The sequence below is a fragment of the Rhinopithecus bieti genome, unplaced genomic scaffold (assembly GCF_001698545.2).
Source record: "Rhinopithecus bieti isolate Rb0 unplaced genomic scaffold, ASM169854v2 scaffold_5982, whole genome shotgun sequence".
In the NCBI taxonomy this organism is placed as follows: domain Eukaryota; kingdom Metazoa; phylum Chordata; class Mammalia; order Primates; family Cercopithecidae; genus Rhinopithecus; species Rhinopithecus bieti.
The window spans coordinates 1,048,761-1,072,667 of NW_016805132.1; the positions used below are offsets into that span (position 1 = coordinate 1,048,761).

Here is a 23,907-nt window from a genome sequence, read left to right on the forward strand (position 1 = left end):
CACCTGGCTAATTTTTTTGGATTTTTAGTAAAGACGGGATTTCACCATGTTGGCCACGATGGTCTAAATCTGACCTTGTGATCCTCCCGCCTCGGCCTCCTGAAGTGCTGGGATTACAGGCCTGAGCCACGGCGCCTGGCCCATGCGTGGGTTTTTTAGGAACGGGACTGGACAGGGGTGCACATCCATGCACTCACGTCTCATTAGCCAGAAAATTGGTTACATGACCCCATCTCCCTGCAAGGGAGGACAGAGAATAGAGTCTAGTTCTACTCCCTATAGAAAGATGCTAGCCAGGCCAGGCACAGTGGCTCACGCCTGTAATCCCAGCACTTTGGAAAGCTGAGGCGGACGGATCACGAGGTCAGGAGATCGTGCCGCTGCACTCCAACCTGGGTGACAGAGCAAGACTCCGTCTAAAAAAAAAAAAAAAGATGCTAGCAACTCTGCCACACATACTATGTAAATAGACGCTTCTAGATAGTACATTGTCGTCTGAATGAAACAATGCAGTTTATAACATTTCACAACCCAGCTTAAGAGTTCAGCAGGATTGGCCGGGCGCGGTGGCTCAAGCCTGTAATCCCAGCACTTTGGGAGGCCGAGACGGGCGGATCACGAGGTCAGGAGTATTGATGTCTGTGGGCTAACACGCGTGAAACCCCGTCGCTACTAGAATATATACTAAAAACTAAGCCGTGTCGGCCGAGTGGCGTGCCGCCTGTAGTCCCAGGCTACTCGGTGGAGGCTGAGCCAGGAGAATGCGCCGTAACCCTGGATGCTGGTGTCTCTGTTTGAGTGCAGCTGAGATCTGGCCACTGCACTCCCAGTCCGGCAGAAAGCGAGACTCCGCCTCAAAAAAAAAAAAAAAAAGTTCAGCAGGATTATGTATAGAGGAAGTCATTCAACCAGAGCAGATGTAATAGATGGCTGATTATGTACCATTCCGTTCTTAGCTTTTATAAATTTGAGAAGTTGAATCTTCTTGAGATATTATAAAATTTGAACTTATTTTAGTTTGCAAAATATCCCCACAGATTTTACTCTCTATTTCAGAATTTGGTGACTAATGATCCTAATTCTTTAAACTATATTAAACAAATGTCCCCCTAATTATGGATTACATTTTGTACCATCTAAAATGCCAACTTAGAAACTTTGTGTGCATTACTTGGTAACTCACACAAAATGTAAATGACTTCATGGCAAAACCAGAGTAAACAACGACTCTCATAGGATATGACTCTGAGATCAAAACAGTATTACCATGGCTAAATACGAGAGAGATGCAAGATTTCTGTTCTTAGAAGCTTCTGGATTTTTTTTTTTTTTTGTATGTTTTGAATAAAAGAAGTTTCAACAGCTTTTTACTTATGAGATTATGGAGACAATTATTATTGCAGCAATTATGCAAAATAAATTGCTTTGCTTTTCATATTCATTCCCTCATTTGGTCAATCATCCATCAGAGATGTGTTGAAGGTCTGCTGTGTATCAAGTACTGGGCTAGGTGCTAGGATGTGACAAGGCCCTGAGCATTCCAGCCTTCTCTGAGTTTATAATATACAAATGATCAGTCTCAAGTGAGAGAATTTCTAAAGAGAATCTTCCTTAGAGGGAACAAGGGAACCAGCTTAACCATGACTGAGGAAGACTGCCTGAGGAGGGGATGAAAGGCTGATATTTGAAAGATTAGGTGGGAATTTGCCATGGTGTCCATCCATGTATCCTTCCTTGTGCCTTCTGTCTTTATTTTAACAATTCCCTTGCCAAACTTCCTCGAACTTCCTTTGTACACAATAATTCGGTTGCCTTTCTCTATACCTATAAACTTTTCCAGGGGTTGAATTGTTTTGACCACTTTTGACCTACGAATGTGACAATTTCAATAACTCAATGTATAGCTGTGACACTTCCAGGCTAAAAGGTTCTGTTCTCTTAAAATTATAGTATCACATTGTACTCTTTTTAACATTTATTGTAAGCAATCCGTCCTTAACTGAAAACATCCCCAGTTACTTTCCATCAAACAATTCTCTTTCAGATTATTTTTTCTAAACCATTTTCTTCCAAGTTGAATCACATTTTTTCCGCTTATTCATCCTTTCATCTGATAGTGGGGTCACTGATTCTGCCTCTATGCTTTTGGCTGTACCCCCAATTCCCTTTCGTAGCTTATTTATTCTTTCCTCCATGATATTGTTAAGAAATAAATCAGTTATATAGACTATCAAAATAACAAATCAAATGCTTTTCCAGAAGGTATGAACTCTCTTGAAGGATTGCTTCTATTTCACTGTTTTTGAGGGTAAGGCAAGGTTATACAAAAATGGCAAGAGCTGGTAGGCTGTTAGCATTTGCTTTTAAGACTGCTGTTATTAAATCTGTGAAAACAATTTAGTTTCACACATGCCCACAGACATGCACAGAGAATTGTAAACTTCAAAAAGGGACAGAAAGACTAGAACCTTTACTATAATGAAATTAAAGTGATTTTGAGCTTTACATAATCACATATCTACCCCCTTTCTCATCTTCCCACAACTACTATGGAAAACTTTATCTACTCTGTCAACCTTGGTTTATCTATGATTAAAATTGGAAACACATCCTTGGGCCTTTCTTTGCATGCCATTTTCCACGGTTTCAAAAGATAAGCTTCGCCTATAAAAGGACCTTTTGTTGCTATCTGGTTGTGTGTGGAACCTGACAGAATTGCCAAGGTGAGTCAGGAACATGTTTTCTAGGCCTAATTGATCAGAATTTATCCATTTTCCCCCAGAGATCTAAATGAACTAAAACTTGCCGATCTTTTAAAAACTTAGCCAGACTCAATCATGTTTTTAATTTCGTGTAGATGCTGCTGCTTTGGACTCTTTCACTGCTGCTGGGAGCAGTAGCAGGTAAGAAAAAAATATAAATGTTGAGCTGGGAGAGATTCACTTTTCAGCACGGTCAAGAGGGCTATGGCAGCTGAATTCAGGCCACAGTAATAACATGAAGCATTACTTCAAGGAGTAAAGCACAGGAGATGCATAAGAACACAGGTATGTGGAGTAGGGTTTTCAGAAAACATCTAAGATGCCCAGTTAAATTTGAATTTCAGATAAACAACAAATATTTCCCACAAACAACAAATATGTGACATATTTATACTAAAACATTATCATTTATCTGAAATTCAAATTTACTTTTATTTTGATTTGCTAAATCTAGCAACCCTGACATTAAGTCAAGTTAGGAGTTTGAACCTTGGCTCCACCACCACCTACAGCTATATTACTCTGAACAAAATTCTTAACTTCTGTGCTTCAGAATCTTTGTCTGTAAAACGGGCAGAGTCAGATACCCCATCTCCTAGGATTATTGTGAGAATTAGGTCAGATTAGTAAATCATCCAGCCCAGCACCTGGCACATGGTAAGATTGTGAGAAAGGTAGCCCCGACAACAGCTACTACTCTTACTCCTACCATTAATCTAGATTTATCCTCCTTAGAAAAGAGAACCCTTCTCTGGGTTTTTTTTTTTGTTTTTGTTTTTGTTTTTTCTGAGATGGAGTCTCGCTCTGTCGCCCAGGCTGGAGTACAATGGTGCCATCTCAGCTCACTGCAAGCTCCGCCTCCTGGATTCACACCATTCTCCTGCCTCAGCCTCCCAAGTAGCTGGGACTACAGGTGCCCGCCACCACACCTGGCTAATTTTTTTGTATTTTTAGTGGAGACGAGGTTTCACCATGTTAGCCAGGATGGTCTCAATCTCCTGACCTTGTGATCCACCTGCCTCGGCCTCCCAAAGTGCTGGGATTACAGGCTGTTTAGGTTGTTTTTTTATGGAGTGACATTCAAGCCTGGAGTTGTGTTAAACCATGGATTTTTTGTTTGGTTGTTTGTGAACAGCTTCTTCATCACAGTAATGAAGATGACCTTCAGTACAGCAAGGAAAGGGACATACGGTTTTGACCTTTCCATAAAATGTAAGCGCTCCTTTCAAAGCCCACAGCTAAACGGTGGCTACAGGAAGTTAAGGCTTAGGGACACAGGGTTGTCCCTTTCTTGAGCACCTATAGCCCAAGGAAGATATCTGAGTTTAGAGGCTGAAAGGAGTCCCACATTGGGACTGGTCAGAGACACAAGGGGAGTGAAGTGATCCTATGTGGTAGAATTGAGGACCAACAGCCTGTCTGGAACAGTTGTGTTGTCTTTTGAAGCTGTTTTGTGAGTGTGTGGCTAGGAAGGTGTTGAGAGTAGTGGAGGAGGAATGTCTACCACACAGTGTAATTTAACTCTCATATATATATTGGCAGTCAGATCATTAAAAAGAGCATGCTTGTAAAACTAATATCCTTCTGGGGGATTGCAGGAAAAGAAGTTTGCTATGAAAGACTCGGCTGCTTCAGTGATGATGCCCCATGGTCAGGAATTGTGGAAAGACCCCTCCATATATTGCCCTGGGATCCAAAAGATGTCAACACCCGCTTCCTCCTATATACTAATGAGAACCCAAACAACTTTCAAGTAAGAACTATCACTGTGTTTAGAACTAAGTTCCACCTGTTTTATGTAATAAGGATACTGAATATTCACGTTCTTAAGAGAAACAAATCAGGCTGTGAAATTTGCATCTTTGTAGATATTCAGGGCACTGAGCTTAGGTATTTCTTAATGTAAATTCTTTATAAAAGGTTCATTAACTTCATATTATTCTTGTCCTTCCTCTATAACATTTAATAAATATTGTAAATATAGGGCTATATTTATATATAGAAAGTATATAAACATTCCCAATATTATATATTTATATAATCTCCCATTATGTATGTATATCTATATTAGATAAAGATACATAAACATATGCACATACACACAAAGCCTTCCATTGTATGAAGAAAAGATCATTACCACCAAGTTTATAACAGACATATTATCCCAAGTTGAACAACTGCAAACATGTTGTGATGACTGGGAAATGACAACATGGTGATGATAGTGAATACTGTGGTTATAATGGGAGGATCATTATTCACAAGGATCCTGAATCCTAGCAGTCTTCTACTTACCGCCCCTCTCCATGTGGAACCCTCTCCACAAATGGTTCTATTGGCTACTATAGGAAACTGACATGAAACACTTTTCTGTCTAAACAGGAAATTGTCGCAGATTCATCAACCATCAGTAACTCCAATTTCAAAACAAATAGAAAAACTCGCTTTATTATTCATGGATTCATAGACAAGGGAGAAGAAAACTGGCTGGCCAATATATGCGAGGTGAGATGTAGTCATCTCTCAAGGAAAGGTTGTTTCCAAAGTGATAATTAACAACCAGTAAGGCACTGGCCCCAACCAATGAGGACAGTGCTGGTACCCACAGTCTTGAAGGATCTTCAGACCCCTGCGGGGCCTAGAGTTCCTAAGGGAGGTCAAGGAGGTGGTGGTGGGAAGAGGGGGTTTAGGATGCTCAGAGCAGTGAGGCTGGCAAGCATTTGGTAGATCCAGGCACTAGTTATTTAACAACTGATAATGGAGGTGTTTCAAAATTTTAGCAACAGATGCTCTCATACTGATGCACACCAGCTGGTCATAGGCCCCTGATTTTTCATTTGTTTTTAATTTTATGTGAAGCGCTAAGAGGTCTCATTTTGCCTGAATGAATTATTTCCTTTTGATGTTCACTTGCTACTCTTTGATCTCCTCTGGTAGCAATAACTTGGAAAACTGTGTAGGTTTTTTATTTTGGCTTCTGTTGTTTCAACAGCAGTGGTCCTATTTTCTTTAATTTGCTTTTGGCTATGTGCTCTGTCATAAAGAAGGCTGGAGTGCAGTGGTGCGATCTCGGCTCACTGCAAGCTCTGCCTCCCGGGTTCACTCCATTCTCCTGCCTCAGCCTCCTGAGTAGCTGGGACTACAGGTGCCTGCCACCAGGCCCCGCTAATTTTTTGTATTTTTAGTAGAGATGGGGTTTCACCGTGTTAGCCAGGATGGTCTCGATCTCCAGACCTCGTGATCTACCCGCCTTGGCCTCCCAAAGTGCTGGGATTACAGGCGTGAGCCACTGTGCCTGGCCTATTCTCAAATTCTTTTGGAAAAAAAAGAGGGTATACATAAACACACTCAGACAACAGAATTCCTTCCAGAACTAACCTCCATGAAGCCATAATTAAATGCCATCAAGCAAGGCTTTCTGTAGATATCTGGTAGGCAGTGTTTTCATGTGAAATATTAATAACTCTTTAGTGATGTACAATAAAACATGTTCATCTAAAAATTTTGATTAGTATTTCCATTGCGTAAAAACTTATTCACCTTCAATGTATTTATATAAGGGGTCCTAACATTGTCTTTCATTCATTCATTAAATATTTACTGAGCACCTTCTGTGTACCAGAATCTCTTCTGGACACTGAGGCTGCACCAGTGGACAAGGCAAACAATGTCCTTGGGTGCATTCTAGTAAGGGACAATGTAGCCTTGTGGCATTTAGGATGACCTAATGAACAACCCATTGTACCACATTTTATACATTTTTTTCTTGAATTAAATGTCTCTGTATCTGCTACAGCAGAAATCCCAAGAATCCAGTTCCCACTATGGTCAAATTCCAGTTTGGAGATGATGTTAAACTTTAGCAGAGATGATATATCTATAACAGACTATAAGTTTTGTCAGTTGCATTGGGGTTAAAATGATGTCATGTCAGTCAAGGAAGGAATTTATCCTAGTCCTCTGATATGTTTAACTAGTAATTAATAAAGATCCTGAATTATGTATCTGTTTATTGTGCCCCTTCCACCAGAATCTGTTCCAGGTGGAAAGTGTGAACTGTATCTGTGTGGACTGGAAAGGTGGCTCCCGAACTGGATACACACAAGCGTCACAGAACATCAGGATTGTGGGAGCAGAAGTAGCGTATTTTGTTGAAGTTCTGAAGGTAATTACCCCTGGATTGTATAAAAGCCTGTACACATGGTTTTCCAGATTGTCTTTCCAAAAAAAAAAAGTCTGTAGATTTAATCATAGATAAAGACCTTTCTCTACTCAGATATGACATTTCCCTTGGTTACAAAGAAATTTTTTTTAAAAAATCTAGCTTTGGGTTTCATCAATAACCCATTATGTTAATAAACTAGTTCTTTTTGGCTGGGTGCGGTGGCTCACGCCTGTAATCCCAACACTTTGGGAGGCTGAGACAGGCGGATCAGGAGATCAGGAGATCGAGACCATCCTGGCTAACACGGTGAAACCCTGCCTCTACTAAAAATACAAAAAATTAGCCGGGCGTGGTGGTGGGCGCCTGTAGTCCCAGCTACTCGGGAGGCTAAGGCAGGAGAATGGCCTGAACCCAGGAGGTGGGGCTTGCAGTGAGCCGAGATCGCACCTGCACACCAGCCTGGGTGACAGAGACTCCGTCTAAAATAAAATAAAATAAAATAAAATAAAATAAAATAAAATAAAATAAACTAGTTTTAAAATTTAACTTATTCAAGCAATTGGTAGGTTGTTTTTAATAAATTCCACGAGTATTTGTTTTAATTTTACTAGTTATTACCTATGTGAACATTAAAATTAATCTAGTTTTGTTTGATTTTAGTTTTGTTTTCTTAAGAGAAGCACAGTGATAACAAGCTAACCTCATTTGGTAACAAAAAAACACAGAAAATGTTATACTCAAATGTGTTTAAATAACTGTTTTTATTTTTACTTTCTAATCCAAATACTTGCTTCATCATCTCTGGATAACAGCTCTTCATATTCATTAAGGTTTATCTCTCCAACAAAATACAGCCCTACTTCCTCCAGATTAAAAGTTAAACCCATTTCCATTTTTCATTATAACTATTTTAAAAAACATGGACGTCAAGTGCTTTGGAAAGGCAGTGTATCTTCTTGACACTGAGGTTTTTGAAGGTTCTTCCCCTGCACCCCTCACGAATTCTGCAACACAGTCACGCACCACACAAGGATGTGTAGGTCAATGATGGACTTCAGATATGATGGAGGTCCCATAAGATGACAATGGAGCTAAAAAATTCCTATTGCCTTGTGACTTATAGCTATCATGATACCATAGCACAACATATTACTCACGGATTTGTGGTCATGCTGGTATAAACAAACCTACTGCACTCCCAGTTATATAAAACTCTACCACATATAATCATGTACAGTATATAATACATGATAATGATAATAAATGATGACATTACTGGTTTACATATTTACTGTACTTTTTATCATTATTTTAAAGTATACTCCTTCTACTTATTAAAAAAAAAGAAAAGAAAACAGCCTCAGGCAGATCCTTTAGGAAGTATTCCAGAAGAAGACATGTTATCATAGGAAATGACAGCTTCATGCATGTTATTGCCCCTGAAGACCTTCCAGGAAATAAGATGTGGAGGTGGAAGACAGTGAGGTTGATGATCCTGACCCTGTATAGGCCTAGGCTAATGCAGGTGTTTGAGTCTTAGTTTTTAACAAAAAATTTTGAAAAGTTAAAATGGCTGGGCGCGGTGGCTCACACCTGTAATTCCAGCACTTTGGGAGGCCGAGGCAGGCGGATCATGAGGTCAGGAGATTTAGACCATCCTGGCTAACATGGTGAAACCCCGTCTCTACTAAAAATACAAAAACTTAGCTGGGTGACGTGGCGGGCGCCTGTAGTCCCAGCTACTTGGGAGACTGAGGCAGGAGAATGGCATGAACCCGGGAGGCGGAGCTTACAGTGAGCCGAGATCATGCCACTGTACTCCAGCCTGGGGGACAGAGGGAGACTCCATCTCAAAAAATAAATAAGTAAATAAATAAATAAAATAATAAAAATAAAAATTGTATAAAGAAAGAAAACTATTTTAAATGAACTGAGTGTGGAGTAAGTGTGCAGTGGGTATAAAGTCTTCAGCAGTGTGCAGTAACATCCTAGGCCTTTACATTCCCTCACCACTTACTCCATGACTCACCCAGAGCAACTTCCAGTCCTGCAAGCTCCATTCATGGTAAGTGGCCTCTACAGATGTACCACTTTGGGACTTTTTTTTTTTTTTTTTGAGACAGAGTCTCACTCTGTCACCCAGGCTGGAGTGCAGTGGCACGATCTTGGCTCACTGCAACCTCCACCTCCCAGGTTCAAGTGATTCTCCCACCTCAGCCTCCCTAGTAGCCAGGATTATAGGCACCCACCACCATGCCCAGATAATTTTTGTTTTGTTTGTTTGTTTGACGGAGTCCTGCTCTGTTGCCCAGGCTAGAATGCAGTGGGGTGATCTCAGCTCACTGCAAGCTCGGCCTCCCGGCTTCACGCCATTCTCCTGCCTCAGCCTCCCAAGTAGCTGGGACTACAGGCACCCACCACCCCGCCTGGCTAATTTTTTGTATTTTTAGTAGAGAGGGGATTTCACCGTGTTGGCCAGGATGGCCTCGATCTCCTGACCTCGTGATCCGCCCGCCTTGGCCTCCCAAAGTGTTGGGATTACAGGCATGAGCCACTGCACCTGGCCAATTTTTTTTATTTTTGTAGAGATGGGGTTTCACCAGATTGGCCAGGCTGGTCTTGAACTCCTGACCTTAGGTGATCAGCCCACCTTGGCCTCCCAAAGTGCTGGGATTACAGGCCTGAGCCACCAAGACCAGGCTAATATCTTTTATACTGTATTTTTACTGTATGTTTTTTAGGTTTAGATATATTTGGATACACAACTAGTTACATTGTGTTCCAATTACCTACAGTACATGGTACAGTCACATGTAGTACAGGTTTATAGCCTAGAAGCAACAGGCTGTACCACATAGCCTAGGTGTATAGTAGGCTATGCCATCTAGGTTTATGTAAATACACTTTATGATGTTCCCACAACAACAAAATCGCTTGACAATGCATTTCTCTTAACGTATCCCCATTGTTAAGCAACTCGTGACTGTACTTGAAAACATTCTAAAAAGGTTTTCTTTCTTACAGTCGGCGTTCGGTTACTCACCTTTCAACGTGCACGTCATTGGCCACAGCCTGGGTGCCCACGCTGCTGGGGAGGCTGGAAGGAGAACCAATGGGACCATTGGACGTATCACAGGTTGGTCAAAACAGTGAAAGATGCCAGGGGGTTGAGGCAAGAGGATCTCTTGAGCCCAACAGTTTGAGGCCAATCTGGGCAACATAGTGAGACTCCCATCTCCTTAAAAAAATAAAAAGTAAGTAAGTAAGTAACTAAATAAATAAAGCTACAAAATTAGACTACATGTAGACTGTCTGTGGTCTAAAAGGAAATACAAGATGGAAATTTGGTGCAATTCTACTTTTTACCTTCTCATGTTTTCTGAATTGGGCCTCACAATCGGAAATCACTCTGTTCTGAGGCTTTGTAAAGTCTTCACTGATACCAGTCTTTGGTCTACAGCACTCTGTTTAGCGTATTTATATTGCACGTGACTAAAATGTGAGTTAAGGACATCTAGAGATTTTATTCATGCCTATTTCACCGTTGACCAACATTCACAAAGGACAAGTTTCATGAATAGAGTACACTTCATAAATAGTAGAATAAATACAATTAAACCCAGGGAGCTGAAATTTGTATAACTGATTATATTCTGCTTCAGTAGCAATTGCTAATGTGCTTAAACCTCAAACGTAACCCCAGAGTTGTCAGGGAAAATGTGGTCAGGGTGCCCTGGGCTGCCAGTTCTGTGTGCTGCTAATGAGATAACAAATAGTATTTCACAAATCTGAGGCTGGCTGCATTCGGCCAGTGAGCTCATATATTGGATATCCAGGTTCTAAAACCTCTGTAAGGTTATAAGAAAGATTCTACCATCCTGGATCTGAGAGGTGATTATTTCAAGGAAGGACCACTTTCCTCTTCCATCAGTGTTCAACCTTTTTGTCTCTGACTTGGTGATTCTCTTTTTAACCCCTGGGATAAGTCGGCTGTATCTGGACTTGGAATAATCTGGAATGCCTATCCGTTCATTTGCTGAAGGGGAGTTCTGCACAGGATTTTCTTTTCCACAGTCTGTAAATGTTTCTTTCCCATAGCCTGCTCAGCCAGGTGCTGTGCAATGCAAGCCTGTGTTCTCAGTGACGTCTGTGGAAGCCAAGGTCCTTGCTCTTGTGCGAGTTCACAGTCTACTGGGGACTCTTTTACCCTGAGTGGTTTTTAGTCCAGTGTGTCCCAGAGTCTGCCTCTTTTCTTGTAACTGCGCTAGTGACCAAGACTCTCCCACTGACTACACGGCCATGAGGAAAGGCATATTCTTTGGTTTGGAGAAAATTCACTTTAAAGCAAATAGCTAGAAGCAGATTCCCCTTCAGCAAATGGTCAGGTAAGGAAGAACTCATTCATCCCTTTCCATGCCTAACTCATATTTTACTCTTAATACTTGTACTCAGGACTGTACTCAGGACTTGTCATAATTCATGACACATACTCTTTACTCTAGGGTTGGACCCAGCAGAACCTTGCTTTCAGGGCACACCTGAATTAGTCCGATTGGACCCCAGTGATGCCCAATTTGTGGATGTAATTCACACGGATGGTGCCCCCATAGTCCCCAATTTGGGTGAGTTCCTCAACCTGTCCCCCAAAGGGTGTTATATTGTCTGAGTCTATACATTAGCATAAACCCTCATTTACTTTTATGATTCTTCAGGGTTTGGAATGAGCCAAGTTGTGGGCCATCTAGATTTCTTTCCAAATGGAGGAGTGGAAATGCCTGGATGTGAGAAGAATATTCTCTCTCAGATTGTGGACATAGATGGAATCTGGGAAGGTAGAACTATTATGTGTACAAAGAGATCTTCTTGGGGGAAAGCTTGCGTTTTGTTTTGCTAAACTTGCTAAATTCTTTGGAATTGTACAGGTCTCACATTTTATGTAACAAAAGACTTTTAATTGTATCCATGAGATGTAGGTTTTCACTGGGATAAGTGGGCATTAGGAGACTGGGAAAGAAAGTGGATTTTCAGTCAACTTCCAAGCACCTAATTCAGGGAATGAGCTTTTATTTATTTAGACCAATCTTTTTCTTCTACAGTATGTTAAACCTTTCATTTAATTACAGTATTATCTATTATAATCTTAAACAGTACTCAACTTCTGATTACATCACAAATCATAAATATACTTTACAAATGACTTTGTTCTGTGACCCGCATGAGCTCACATTAATTAGAGAAATCTATTCAACCACTATATTCTGAATATGACGTTAACTTGGAAAAATGCAATCTGTCCTTGATGTGTAATTGTGCCTGATTCGAAGGGACTCGAGACTTTGCGGCCTGTAATCACTTAAGAAGCTACAAATACTACACTGATAGCATCGTCAATCCTGATGGCTTTGCTGGATTTCCCTGTGCCTCTTACAGCGTCTTCACTGCAGTAAGTAGACTCCACCTTCTGCATAAAGAATTTTGTGACTGTCACTTCACATGACTGGTGTGGTTTCCTATACATGACCTCATTCAATGAATGTTTTTATACTTTTGAACTTACACATGCCTTTAATTATAGATATGTATTTAAATAGTGATAAATTAGAGCACTTTAGAGAAATGAGCTTGTAAATGGAAATGTCCTATGTTTACTTTCATTTGTATTACCTTTGTATTCATTGGGTAAATGTTCAAACTTGTTTTAGAAATAACCCTAAACAAACAAAAAATAATTAGTCTATGGAAATCTGAGAAATATCTATAGGATGCTGATGAACATGGAAAAATTTTCTTAAATGCTGACCTTTTAAACTATTGATATATAATTATAGACATGTGTGGATGTTTCTGTGCAATTTCATAATTGCCAAGATTTTCTTTTTTGAGTTTTCATTTTATTTGGTATTCTCTTGATATCTTGGTTGAATTATTTATTTAATTTTACTTTAAGTTCCAGGATACTTGTGCAGAATGTGCAGGTTTGTTACACAGGTAAATGTGTGCTATAGCGGTTTGCTCTTGCTTGAATTCTTTATATGTCATCTCAGCTATGACATATCTATTCTCTGGGGTTTTTTTAATAAAATTGAATTTTCTTTGCACCATAAAGTTTTGAAATTAAAATTTAAAACCTATGGATTTAATAAGAAAATTTCCAGTAACAAATGTGCCAACTGAAGTCATAATTACCCAGGATATATACTTTAGTGATTAGGAGAGAGGATGCAAATCCCGGTTTCACCATTAAATAGCTGAATATCTTTGAGCAAAATACTTCTCCAAGAAGTTTCTTCATCTGTAAATGTAAATACTAATGGTAAGCTCAACATATTTGGTGAGAGGACTTAATGAGAACACATATGTTAATTGCTTAGCTCAGAGCAAAAAATATAATAGCATTCAATTAAGGTTAGCTATTATGGGAGAGGGAGTACATATATTATTCACACTACAGCTTCCATATACAATGAGACAGAATATCCCTCCTCTTTCTTTATTTTAACTTTATTTTAATTTTCTTCCCCAATACCCAACAATAAGTAATGGGGAAAAAATAAAGAAGCAAACACAAAAACCTCAGGTTTCATCCAGTTAAAACTTAGTCTAATTCAACAATATAAACAGTTCTTTTAAGTGATACTCAGCACTTGTATAAGAAAAAATGTCTCAGTCTTGCAGATTTCTTCACCTTTGCACTCTCTTCTAAGCTTCTCTCCAAGTGAGTGCTGGGGCCAGGTGATCTGGTGGTGGTGTGTGTTCAGCAGAGGAAATGAATTGGGAGTCTGTGGGTGCAAAGTCTTTGGGCTCCTTTGGATGCTGGGTAATAGCCTTGTCTTTTATTGATGGTCACACTGCTGTATTTAGAGATGAAGTCTTGGGCTTGTCTGTTCTTCTGGCTGTAGCAATGCCCTCAGAGAGCTTTGGCTATTTCTTCCTGGCTGGCTTAGGCAACACCTGGATTTTGTTGAATGCCAACCCTGGGACTGTGATAAGCCCACAATGTGGTCCATTGAGCCAGGAGTCCACCACTTGCCTTTACTGTAGAGTAGCCCCGCCCCTCATAGTGGGAATTGGGACACTTGTCCTGCCAACTTGGTTCCTCCCTCTCCATCTCTTTTTCTTATAAGTCCTTGGTTCAGAAACAAGGAGTATTTTCCTGTATGAATATGTCTTCTCCAGGTATCAGCCTCACAGTAAGCCTTAGGCTAGCTGGGGCATTTTCTCTTCACATAGAGAAAATTCCAGGATACGAATCCTTCAGGGCTTGATATGCTAAACATGAGCTAAAACAATTGAAAAAAGCCAGGCGCGGTGGCTCACACCTGTAATCCCAGCACTTTGGGAGGCCGAGGTGGGTGGATCATGAGGTCAGGAGATCGAGACCATCCTGGCTAACATGGTGAAACCCTGTCTTTACTAAAAATACAAAAATTAGCCGGGCGTGGTAGTGGATGCCTATAGTCCCAACTACTCTGGAGGCTGAAACAGGAGAATGGTGTGAACCCGGGAGGCAGAGCTTGCAGTGAGCCGGATCGCACCACTCTACTCTAGCCTGCGTGACAGAAAGAGACTCTGTCTCAAACAAAAAAAAAAAAGGAAAAGAATTGATTTTGTTTATCAGAAGCTGATTATAACCTCTATTCTACTTATGCAATCTTTCTAAAATAAATTCTAGCTGTAAGTAGATGAATGTCTTGGGAACAAATTAGGCAAAAGAAGAAAAATAGAAGATAGATACACACACACACACACACACATATTTATATATTTTTTCTTATTTTTGGGTTTTTTTTTTTTTTTTTTTTTTTTTTTTTTTTTTTTTTTGAGATGGAGTCTTGCTCTCTTGCCCAAGACTTGAGTGCAATAGCGCAACCTCGGCTCACTGCAACCTCTGCCTCCTGGGTTCAAGCAATTCTCCTGCTTCAGCCTCCAGAGCAGCTAGGATTATAGGCGCCTGCCACCATGCCCAACTAATTTTTGCATTTTTAGTAGAGACGGGGTTTCACCATGTTGGTCAGGCTGATCTTGAACTCCTAACCTCAGGTGATCCACCTGCCTCAGCCTCCCAAAGTGCTGGGATTACAGGTGTGAGCCACCACACCCGGCTCACTGTATGATTTTTATAGTATTGTGTTGTTTAACAGTGAAGTTGGTGACTTACTGTTGTGAATAATGAAATGCATTGTTAATCTTTGCTGCTGAAACACTATTAAAATCCCCGTTTACCATCAGAACAGAACTGGCTTTAGAATATTTGAATGGCAACAACACGTAGGAAATATGGTACACAATTAAAAGACAGGGCATCCTTATTCATCATTTGTTTGTTTTCACTAGAACAAGTGCTTCCCCTGTCCAAGTGAAGGCTGCCCACAGATGGGTCACTATGCTGATAGATATTCTAGGAAAACAAATGATGTGGGCCAGAAATTTTATCTAGACACTGGTGATGCCAGTAATTTTGCACGTAAGTTTCTATTTTCTGTATCTTATATTCGTATTGCTATATATTTTATTATTATGTCCACTGAAAATGTGCATACTTGCTTTTCTATACAAAAGTTTTAAACACCCCCTCTGCAATGTGGAAAAATGCTCAATGCTATGTTCAAGGTAATTATAGCTAATTAGGGTGGCAGAACAGAGTTTGGGTCCTGGACTCTTAGAGCTGCAAAAATAAGTTTCTTCACATTTGGCTCTGGTGCTATATTCAGAAGGCTTTCTCTGCTCCAGCCTCTTTATATTCACTCAAAAGTTTCACTGAACAAAATTCTGAGATTTTCGTAAAAGCAGAAGGGTAATCTAGGAGAGAAAGATGGCAGAGGTTGTGAGAATGGAAAGACATTGACAGATTTAAGAGATGTTTAGGATTGTAGGCTCCATGGGTGATGGGAATTAGAGGATGGAGGAGTGGTAGGAATGGGAACAGGGTCTGGGTTTCTTTTCTTACTAATAGAGGAAGAAAACTATTTGGATGAGAGTCAATTGGGTTACCGTTTTTTTTTTTTTTTTAATACTGATGACAAATTTTATCTCCTCCGCAATTTGCTCAGGCTATCTCTAAATGGCAAACTATTGGCTAGTACCAAGAAAACGTTCTTTTGGTTTTCATAAATTAATATATTCTCAAAGGCAATGAAAAGTTGAATTATGGAATTTTGAAAATAAATGTAGATATTTAGACAAAAAGATGGCAGTACTCTAAAATTTGGTGATCTATGAAATTTGGTGATCTATGAAAATAAATTAAACTAAAAAAATGTCACAGTTCACACTTTTACAACTACCTTTTAACATAACGTTCTTATAACTTTCAAGGATAAATTGTCAGGTTGGAAACTGAAAACTAAATGTATTCTTTAGTCCCTTGGCTTGAAAAAAAATCTGTCTTAACTTTGAAAAAATTCTGTAAAGCCCCTGCTACCTAATGCCTATCCCCTAAACACATATAAAGGAATATCTATGACTATTTGATTAGAAAATTACACACACACACACACAAATTATAAATAAATTATTCAAAACTCAGCAGTAGTGGGATCCGAATTAACTTGTTTTTAGTGTCTTTTGTCTCCAAACTGACATTTTGCAATTTTTCTCCCTTGCAGGTTGGAGGTACAAGGTATCTGTCACACTGTCTGGAAAGAAGGTTACAGGACATGTACTAGTTTCTTTGTTTGGAAATAAAGGAAACTCTAAGCAGTATGAAATTTTCAAGTGAGTAAAATAATATTGCTCTATGCTTTTTTTTTTTGAGTCGAAGTCTCGCTCTGTTGCCCAGGCTGGAGTCTCGCTCTGTCACCCAGGCTGGAGTGGAGTGGTGCAGTCTTGGCTCACTACAACCTCTGCCTTTAGGGCTCAAGCAATTCTCCTACCTCAGCCTCCCGAGTAGCCGGGATTACAGGCGCCCACCACCACGCCTGGCTAATTTTTATATTTTTAATAGAGACGGGGTTTCACCATGTTGGCCAGGCTGGTCTCAAACTCCTGACCTCAGGTGACCTGCCTACCTAGGCCTCCCAAAGTGCTGGGATTACAGGCATGAGCCATGGTGGCCAGCCAATACTTCTTAATGTTGGAATACTACACATGTATAATGTATGTCATCAACCTAAGAGTTTGTCTATTCATTACTATATGGAAGTAGAGTACTGACATGTATAAGGAAAAAGGAAGAAATTGTCACCCTTATGCCTTAATACTATTCAGAATTCGATTTCTAAGTATTTTCATGCTATTTCCTGATAAAACCATTCATGTTTGCTTTGATGACTGGCATCTGATTTAAAATCAGTAATTAATTAGTCTGTCTACAAAACACATGCAAAAAGATGATGGAATACTCTCATCATTTATTAAATTGTGGAGGAATTGTGACTAATACATGTTTGAAGTTTTATTAAAGCAAAGGTGACTAATATGAGATATTCATGGCAAATGGACTACCAGTGAGTTAGCATGCATGTCTGAATTTGTTTAATACATTAGAATGAAAAATGTACTAACAATCACCTTAGCCAGAAATGCACTGTAAGCTGGTCTTAGAAACATAAATGTGTATGTATATGTATATATATATATACACACACACACACAAATATATATGTATATATTTATATGTATGCTCATGTATGTTTTTGTTCACTTCTTAAATCCTCAGGGGCACTCTCAAACCAGATAATACTCATTCCAATGAATTTGACTCAGATGTGGACGTTGGGGACTTGCAGAAGGTTAAATTTATTTGGTATAACAATGTGATTGACCTAAATTTACCCAGCGTGGGAGCATCCAAGATTATAGTGGAGACAAACGATGGAAAACAGTAAGTAATGAAAATCCCAGGAGATGTGAAATATCGAATCTGTGTTTATAGTTCTATTCCTTCTAAAAGTCTAATTTAAGTGAAACCTCCTACAGGGGATCACCTACATCCTAGTTACAGTTGCTTCCTAATGCCTTCTGTTTCTTTAGGAAAAAGGGTAGAACTTTAGGAAACAGCTTTGATCAATTTGTAGACAAATATGTGATAGCTGATACAAATTAAATGTTAGAATGAGAATCCGGCTTCATGATTCTAAGGTGAGAGGAATGTTTCCTTTGGCAGCTGTGCTTTGTGCTATGTGAGTGCTTCTTGTGTGCATCTTCCAAACTTCCCAGGCTTACCTAATTGCTGTTTAAGTTGCTAGGAACACAGTGAATGTATCAAGGAATAGAAATAGGCTTTTCTGAAAAACTGGTCTTCTCAGTGAAGATGAAGGTCCAGGAGATAATCCTTGGTTTCAACCAGGACTGGAGGGTGTGGGAGCCAAAGGAAGGTGAACTACCAGGAAAGGTGATCTGATGATAATCATGACAATACCAACACTAGACCAAGTATTTCTGAGTATTAGGCCAAATGCTGAGGCAAGTCCTGTGCTTCTGTCATTCTATCCTTCCATCCTCATAAAAACCAAATGAGGGGACTTTGCTTCTGGCAAAGATGGAGTAACAGAACCCAGATTTACTGTCCTGACTGAAATGACCAAAAATTCAAACAAAGTATGTGAAAAAACAGTTTTCCAGACACTGAACATCAAGGAATAAGGGATAGTGATCCCTGAGAGACAAAAACGGACAAGATGGAGCCTTGCATTTGCCCCAGCTTACTGCTCCGAGAGATTTCCAGGATGTGTCACAGGGAGGAGAAACCCAGTGGACTCCTTAAGTTAAAGAATCAGAGTTAAGAATCAGAAGATCCAGGGAAGTAGATTTCACAGGACAGCATACCAGACAGCAGTGAGTTGCCGAGGGAGAATCCCAGAGGTTATGAAAAGTCCCCCTGAATATTCATCAAGGTACTGATTGGCCCATGTATGAGAACAAACCAGCTGGAGGTCATTGAAATATCCATTTGATGGATTAGAGAAACTAGTTCCCATACTCTTGCAGGACTGGGAATGGTGCTTACACCAAGCAGTCTAGAAAAGTTTATAATTCAAAGGACACAGGGTAGAGTATTTTAGAAAGTCTTGCTTTATTTTATTTTATTTTATTTTTATTTTATTTTATTTTATTTATTTTATTTTATTTATTTTTTTTTTTGAGACGGAGTCTGGCTCTGTAGCACGGGTTGGAGTGCAGTGGCCGGATCTCAGCTCACTGCAAGCTCCGGCCTCCCGGGTTTTAGGCCATTTCTCCTGCCTCAAGCCTCCCGGAGTAACTGGGACTACAGGCGCTTGCCACATCGCCGGGCAAGTTTTTTTGTATTTTTTAGTAGAGACGGGGTTCACCATGGTTAGCCAGGATTGGTCTCGGATCTCCTGACCTCGTGATCCACCCGTCTCGGCCTCCCAAAGTGCTGGGATTACAGGCTTGAGCCACCGCGCCCGGCCGAAAGTCTTGCTTTATAGTGGAAAATAATTTACCTATATTGACCAAGATCTGTAAACAAACTGTTTCCAAATAACGTAACTGCATTGCAGAACAAAAAGGTCAAGAATATTTATAAAGATCCAGAATTATCAAGCACCTAAAAATCTAAAATCCACAGTATCTGACTTTGACTCAAGGATTCCCAGGTATATAAAGAAACAGAAAAATCCAACCTATAATGAGGAGAATAATCAATCGACACCAAACCGAAACTGACACAGATGTTACATTAGCAGAGGAGAAAATTAGAACAGTTCTTAAACCTGTATTCCATTTGCTTAAAAGGTCAGTAAAGGCGTGGCATATACAGGTTGAGTGTTTCTCATCCAAAATGCTTGAGATAAGAAGTGATTCAATTTTGAATTTCTTTGGACTTCAGGAATAGTTCCATTATATGTACCAGTTGAGCATCAAAAATTAAAAAAAAAAATCCAAAATCTGAAATGTTCCAAATAAGCATTTCCTTTGAGCATCATGTTGGCAATCAAACGTTTCAAATTTCAGAGCATTTTGGATTTTTAATTTACTTTTATTTTATTTTTCCATAAGTTATTGGGGTACAGGTGGCATTTAGTTACATGAGTAAGTTGTTTAGTGGTGATTTCTGAGATCCTGGTGCACCCATCACCTGAGCAGTATCCACTGCACCATATATGTTGTCTTTTATCCCTCGCCCCCCCCCACTCTTCTCCCTAAGTCCCCAAAGTCCATTGTATCATTCTTATGCCTTTGCATCCTCATAGCTTAGCTCCCACATATCAGTGAGAACATACAATGTTTGGTTTTCCATTCCTGAGTTACTTCCCTCAGGAATGGATTTTTTAGTTTTGGATTTAGATGCTCAACCTATATAGAAAAAGACCCACACTGAGTTTCTAGAGATGAAAAATACAATGTCACAAACAAAACATGCACAGAATGTAACTAACAGTAGATTAGACATTATAGAAGACAAGGTTAATGACCTTGAATACATAATAGAAACTTTCTGAAATGAAATACACAGAGAAAAAAATCTTTAAAATAATTTTAAAAGAATATCAGTGATCTGTAGGACAATAATAATAAGGCTTATTTATTGGAAATAAGACCCTAACAAAGAAGGGACAGAAAAATATATGTGAAGAAATAATACCTTGAAAATTTTCAAACATGGTGAAAACTATAAACCAACAGATCAAAGAAAATCACAAGAAACATGAAGAAAACAGCACAGCACCAACACACATGAAAATCAAAATGCTCAAAACCAGGTAGAATGTACATTATTCAGGTGATTACACTAAAAACCTAGATTTTACCACTATACGATATATCCGTCTAACAAAACTTAACTTGTTCCCTTAAATTTCCACAAACAAAAAAATGTTGAAACCCAATTATAAAGACAAAATATTGAAAGCAGTCAGAGAAAAATGACACATTAGAACAGTGAAGAAAAAAAAAATTACAGCAAATTTCTAACCAGGAACAATGCTAGCTAGAAGACAGTGAAACAACATCTTTGAGTAGGGAAAGGAAAAACTGTTAACCTGGAATTTATACCCATAAATATCTTTCAAAGACAAAGATGAAATAAAGACTTTTAAAACTGAAATAATTCCTCACCAGCAGGTTAACACTAAAAGAAATATCAAAGGAAGGACTTCAGGCACAGGAAAATGATACCAAGTAGAAAAGAATTCACTAAAAGAAATTAAGAACACAGGAAATAGGAAATACATGATAAATACATAATATTTTTAATTCTTATTACTAAATTATCTTTGAAAAAATTGACTACTTAAAAAATAATGACAGTATTTTGGGGAGTGTATAATATATGTATAAGTCAAATATAACAATGACATAAAGGGTGGGGGAAAGAACTGAAAATATGCTATTGAAAGGTTCTTATACCATTTATGAATTGGTATATTCTCTTTTGAAAGTAAGATGTGATAAATTAAAAATATGTGCTATAAATTCTAAAATAATGAAACAAAGCATGATAGCAAATAACCCAAACAAGGAGATAAAATGGAATAAAATATAATCCAAAATAGAGTATAAAAAGAACTAAAAGGGGCCGGGTATGGTGGCTCACGCCTGTAACCCCTGCACTTTGGGAGGCCGAGGCAGGCGGATCACGAGGTCGGGAGATCGAGACCATCCTGGCTAATACGGTGAAACCCATCTCTACTAAAAGCACAAAAAATTAGCCGGGCGTCGTGGAGGGTGCCTGTAGTCCCAGCTACTCAGGAGGCTGGAGGCAGGAGAATGGCGTGAACCCAGGAGGTGGAGGTCGCACCACTGCACTCCAGCCTGGGCAACAGAGCAAGACTCCTCTGTCTCAAAAAAAAAAAAAAAAAAAAGACAATAGCCTCATACCTAGCCATATAAATAATCGTATAAAGTAAAAATGGTCTAAATACCACAATTAGAAGACAAAACTTACTCTACTGTATTTTTTAAAACTCAATATCCAATTGTATTCTGGCTATATAAAATGTACTTTTTTATTTTTATTTTTTTTGAAATGGAGTCTTGCTCTGTTACCCAGGCTGGAGTGCGGTGGCACGATCTCAGTTCACTGCAACCTTTGCCTCCTAGGTTCAAGTGATTCTCCTGCCTCAGCCTCCTGTGTAGCTGGGATTACAGGCAGCAGCACCACTCCCAGCTAATTTTTGTATTTTTAGTATAGGCAGGATTTCACCATGTTGGTCAGGCTAGTCTCAAACTGACCTCAAGTGATTCACCCACCTCGACCTTCCAAAGTGCTGAAATTACAGGCGTGAGCCACTGTGCCCAGCCTGAAATGCACTTTAAACATAAAAACACAAATAGATTTCTCAATGTGAAAGAACCGAATGTGATACAGTTAATTATTAGAAAAATGCAAATTAAGAACAGAATGAGATACCACCTATTTAAATGGCCAAAATTAAGATTGATAATACCAACTCTTGTGAAGGACTATCATACAGTGCTGATGGGAATATAAAAAGGATACAACTACTTTGGAAAGCACCTTAACAGTTTCTTAAAAAGCCAAACATGCATCTAGCTGAGTCAGCGATTTCGGTCTTCACTCTTTACCCATGAGGCAAGAACACATATGATTATACAAAAGATTTGTACATGAATGTTTATAGCAATTTTTTTTTGAGACAGAGTCTTGCTCTGTCACCCAGGCTGGAGTGCCATGGCACAATCTTGGCTCACCGCAACCTCCTTCTCCTGGGTTCAAGTGATTCTCCTGCCTCGGCCTCCCCAGTAGCTGGGATTACAGGCATGCACCACCATGTCCAGCTAATTTTTGTATTTTTAGTTGAGACGAGTTTTCGTCATGTTGGCCAGGCTGGTCTTGAACCCCTGACCACAGGTGATCCACCTGCTTTGGCCTCCCAAAGTGCTGGGATTATGTGGGTGAGCCACTGCGCCTGGGCCTATAGCAGCTTTTATTGTAACAGCCGAGAAGTAGAAACAATCTAAATGTCTACCAAAAGAGGAATAGATAAACAAACTATGGTCTGTCCATACAATGGAATATTACTCAGCAGTGACAAGGAATCAACTAATGGTACACTCAACCATATGGATGAATCTTGAGATAATTATACTGAATGAAAAGCTAGACAAGAGTGCATACACCTTAGATTCCATTTATATAAAATTCCAGACAATTCAAACTACTCTATAGTGACAGCAGAGCAGTGGTTGCCTGGGAGGAGTGAATATTGGAGGGAATGGGAAGAAGCAATTACAAAGGGGAAGAAAGACAATTGGGGAGATGATAGATATGTTTATAACTTTGATTTTGGTGATGGTTTCAGAGGTGTATGTTGTGTGTGTGAAAACGTATCAATTTAAATATGTACAGTTTATTCCAGGTAAATTAAAGCTGAATAAAGCTGTTAAAACAAAAATGTATATCCTATGAGGTAGTTTCATTGTCCTTACTTTATGGATAATTAGATGAAGAGACCGTTTCTGAATTTCTGTGCAGGAAGTTTGACTCTACAAAATTCTTAACTACTACAAAACAAATTCAGTTCACCTTTAATCATATACAAATATTGGTGCCTTTCATTTCTTGTGACCCTGATTGATAACTGTTTTAACCTTTAACTTCCTATTTGTGAGGCTGCCAGTCATTGAGGAAGTGAGCGTGAAGGGAAAAAATACATTTTCTGAGCACGTTTTTCCATGCCTGATAGTTTACATATGCTAAGGTATTTTATTAAAGAAAAATATTCCAAAGCATCCTAAGTATTATTCGGCCTTTTCTTTCTTCCCTTCCTCCCTCCCTCCCTCCTTACCTCCCTTCCTCCTTCCCTTCCCTCTTTCCTTTCCTCCTTCCCTTCCCTCTTTCCTTCCCTCCCTCCCTCCTTCCCTCCTTCCCTCCCTCCCTCCCTTCTTTCTTTTCCTTCTTTCCTTCCCTCCTTCCCTTCCTTCTTTCCTTCCTCCCCTTCCTTCCTTCTTCTCTTCTTTCTTTCTTTCTCTTTCTTTCTTTCTCTTTCTTTCTCTTTCTTTCCTTCCTTCCTTCCTTCCTTCCTTCCTTCCTTCCTTCCTTCCTTCCTTCCTTCC

General features: G+C 39.4%; 1 protein-coding gene across 1 annotated transcript in view; it reads left to right on the top strand.

The window, feature by feature from the left end:
- The first annotated feature begins 2,694 nt into the window (after positions 1–2,694).
- LOC108529144 (pancreatic triacylglycerol lipase) overlaps positions 2,695–23,907 on the top strand; it is a 26,021-nt gene continuing 4,808 nt past the window's right edge. Inside the window, exons 1-12 of the mRNA XM_017871246.1 lie at positions 2,695–2,723; positions 2,858–2,903; positions 4,361–4,515; positions 5,145–5,267; positions 6,793–6,927; positions 9,952–10,063; positions 11,430–11,549; positions 11,640–11,759; positions 12,252–12,370; positions 15,262–15,391; positions 16,533–16,641; positions 17,585–17,749. Coding sequence (XP_017726735.1) covers positions 2,858–2,903; positions 4,361–4,515; positions 5,145–5,267; positions 6,793–6,927; positions 9,952–10,063; positions 11,430–11,549; positions 11,640–11,759; positions 12,252–12,370; positions 15,262–15,391; positions 16,533–16,641; positions 17,585–17,749 — 1,334 coding nt within the window. The 5' untranslated portion in view covers positions 2,695–2,723. The remainder of the gene's footprint in view (positions 2,724–2,857; positions 2,904–4,360; positions 4,516–5,144; positions 5,268–6,792; positions 6,928–9,951; positions 10,064–11,429; positions 11,550–11,639; positions 11,760–12,251; positions 12,371–15,261; positions 15,392–16,532; positions 16,642–17,584; positions 17,750–23,907) is intronic.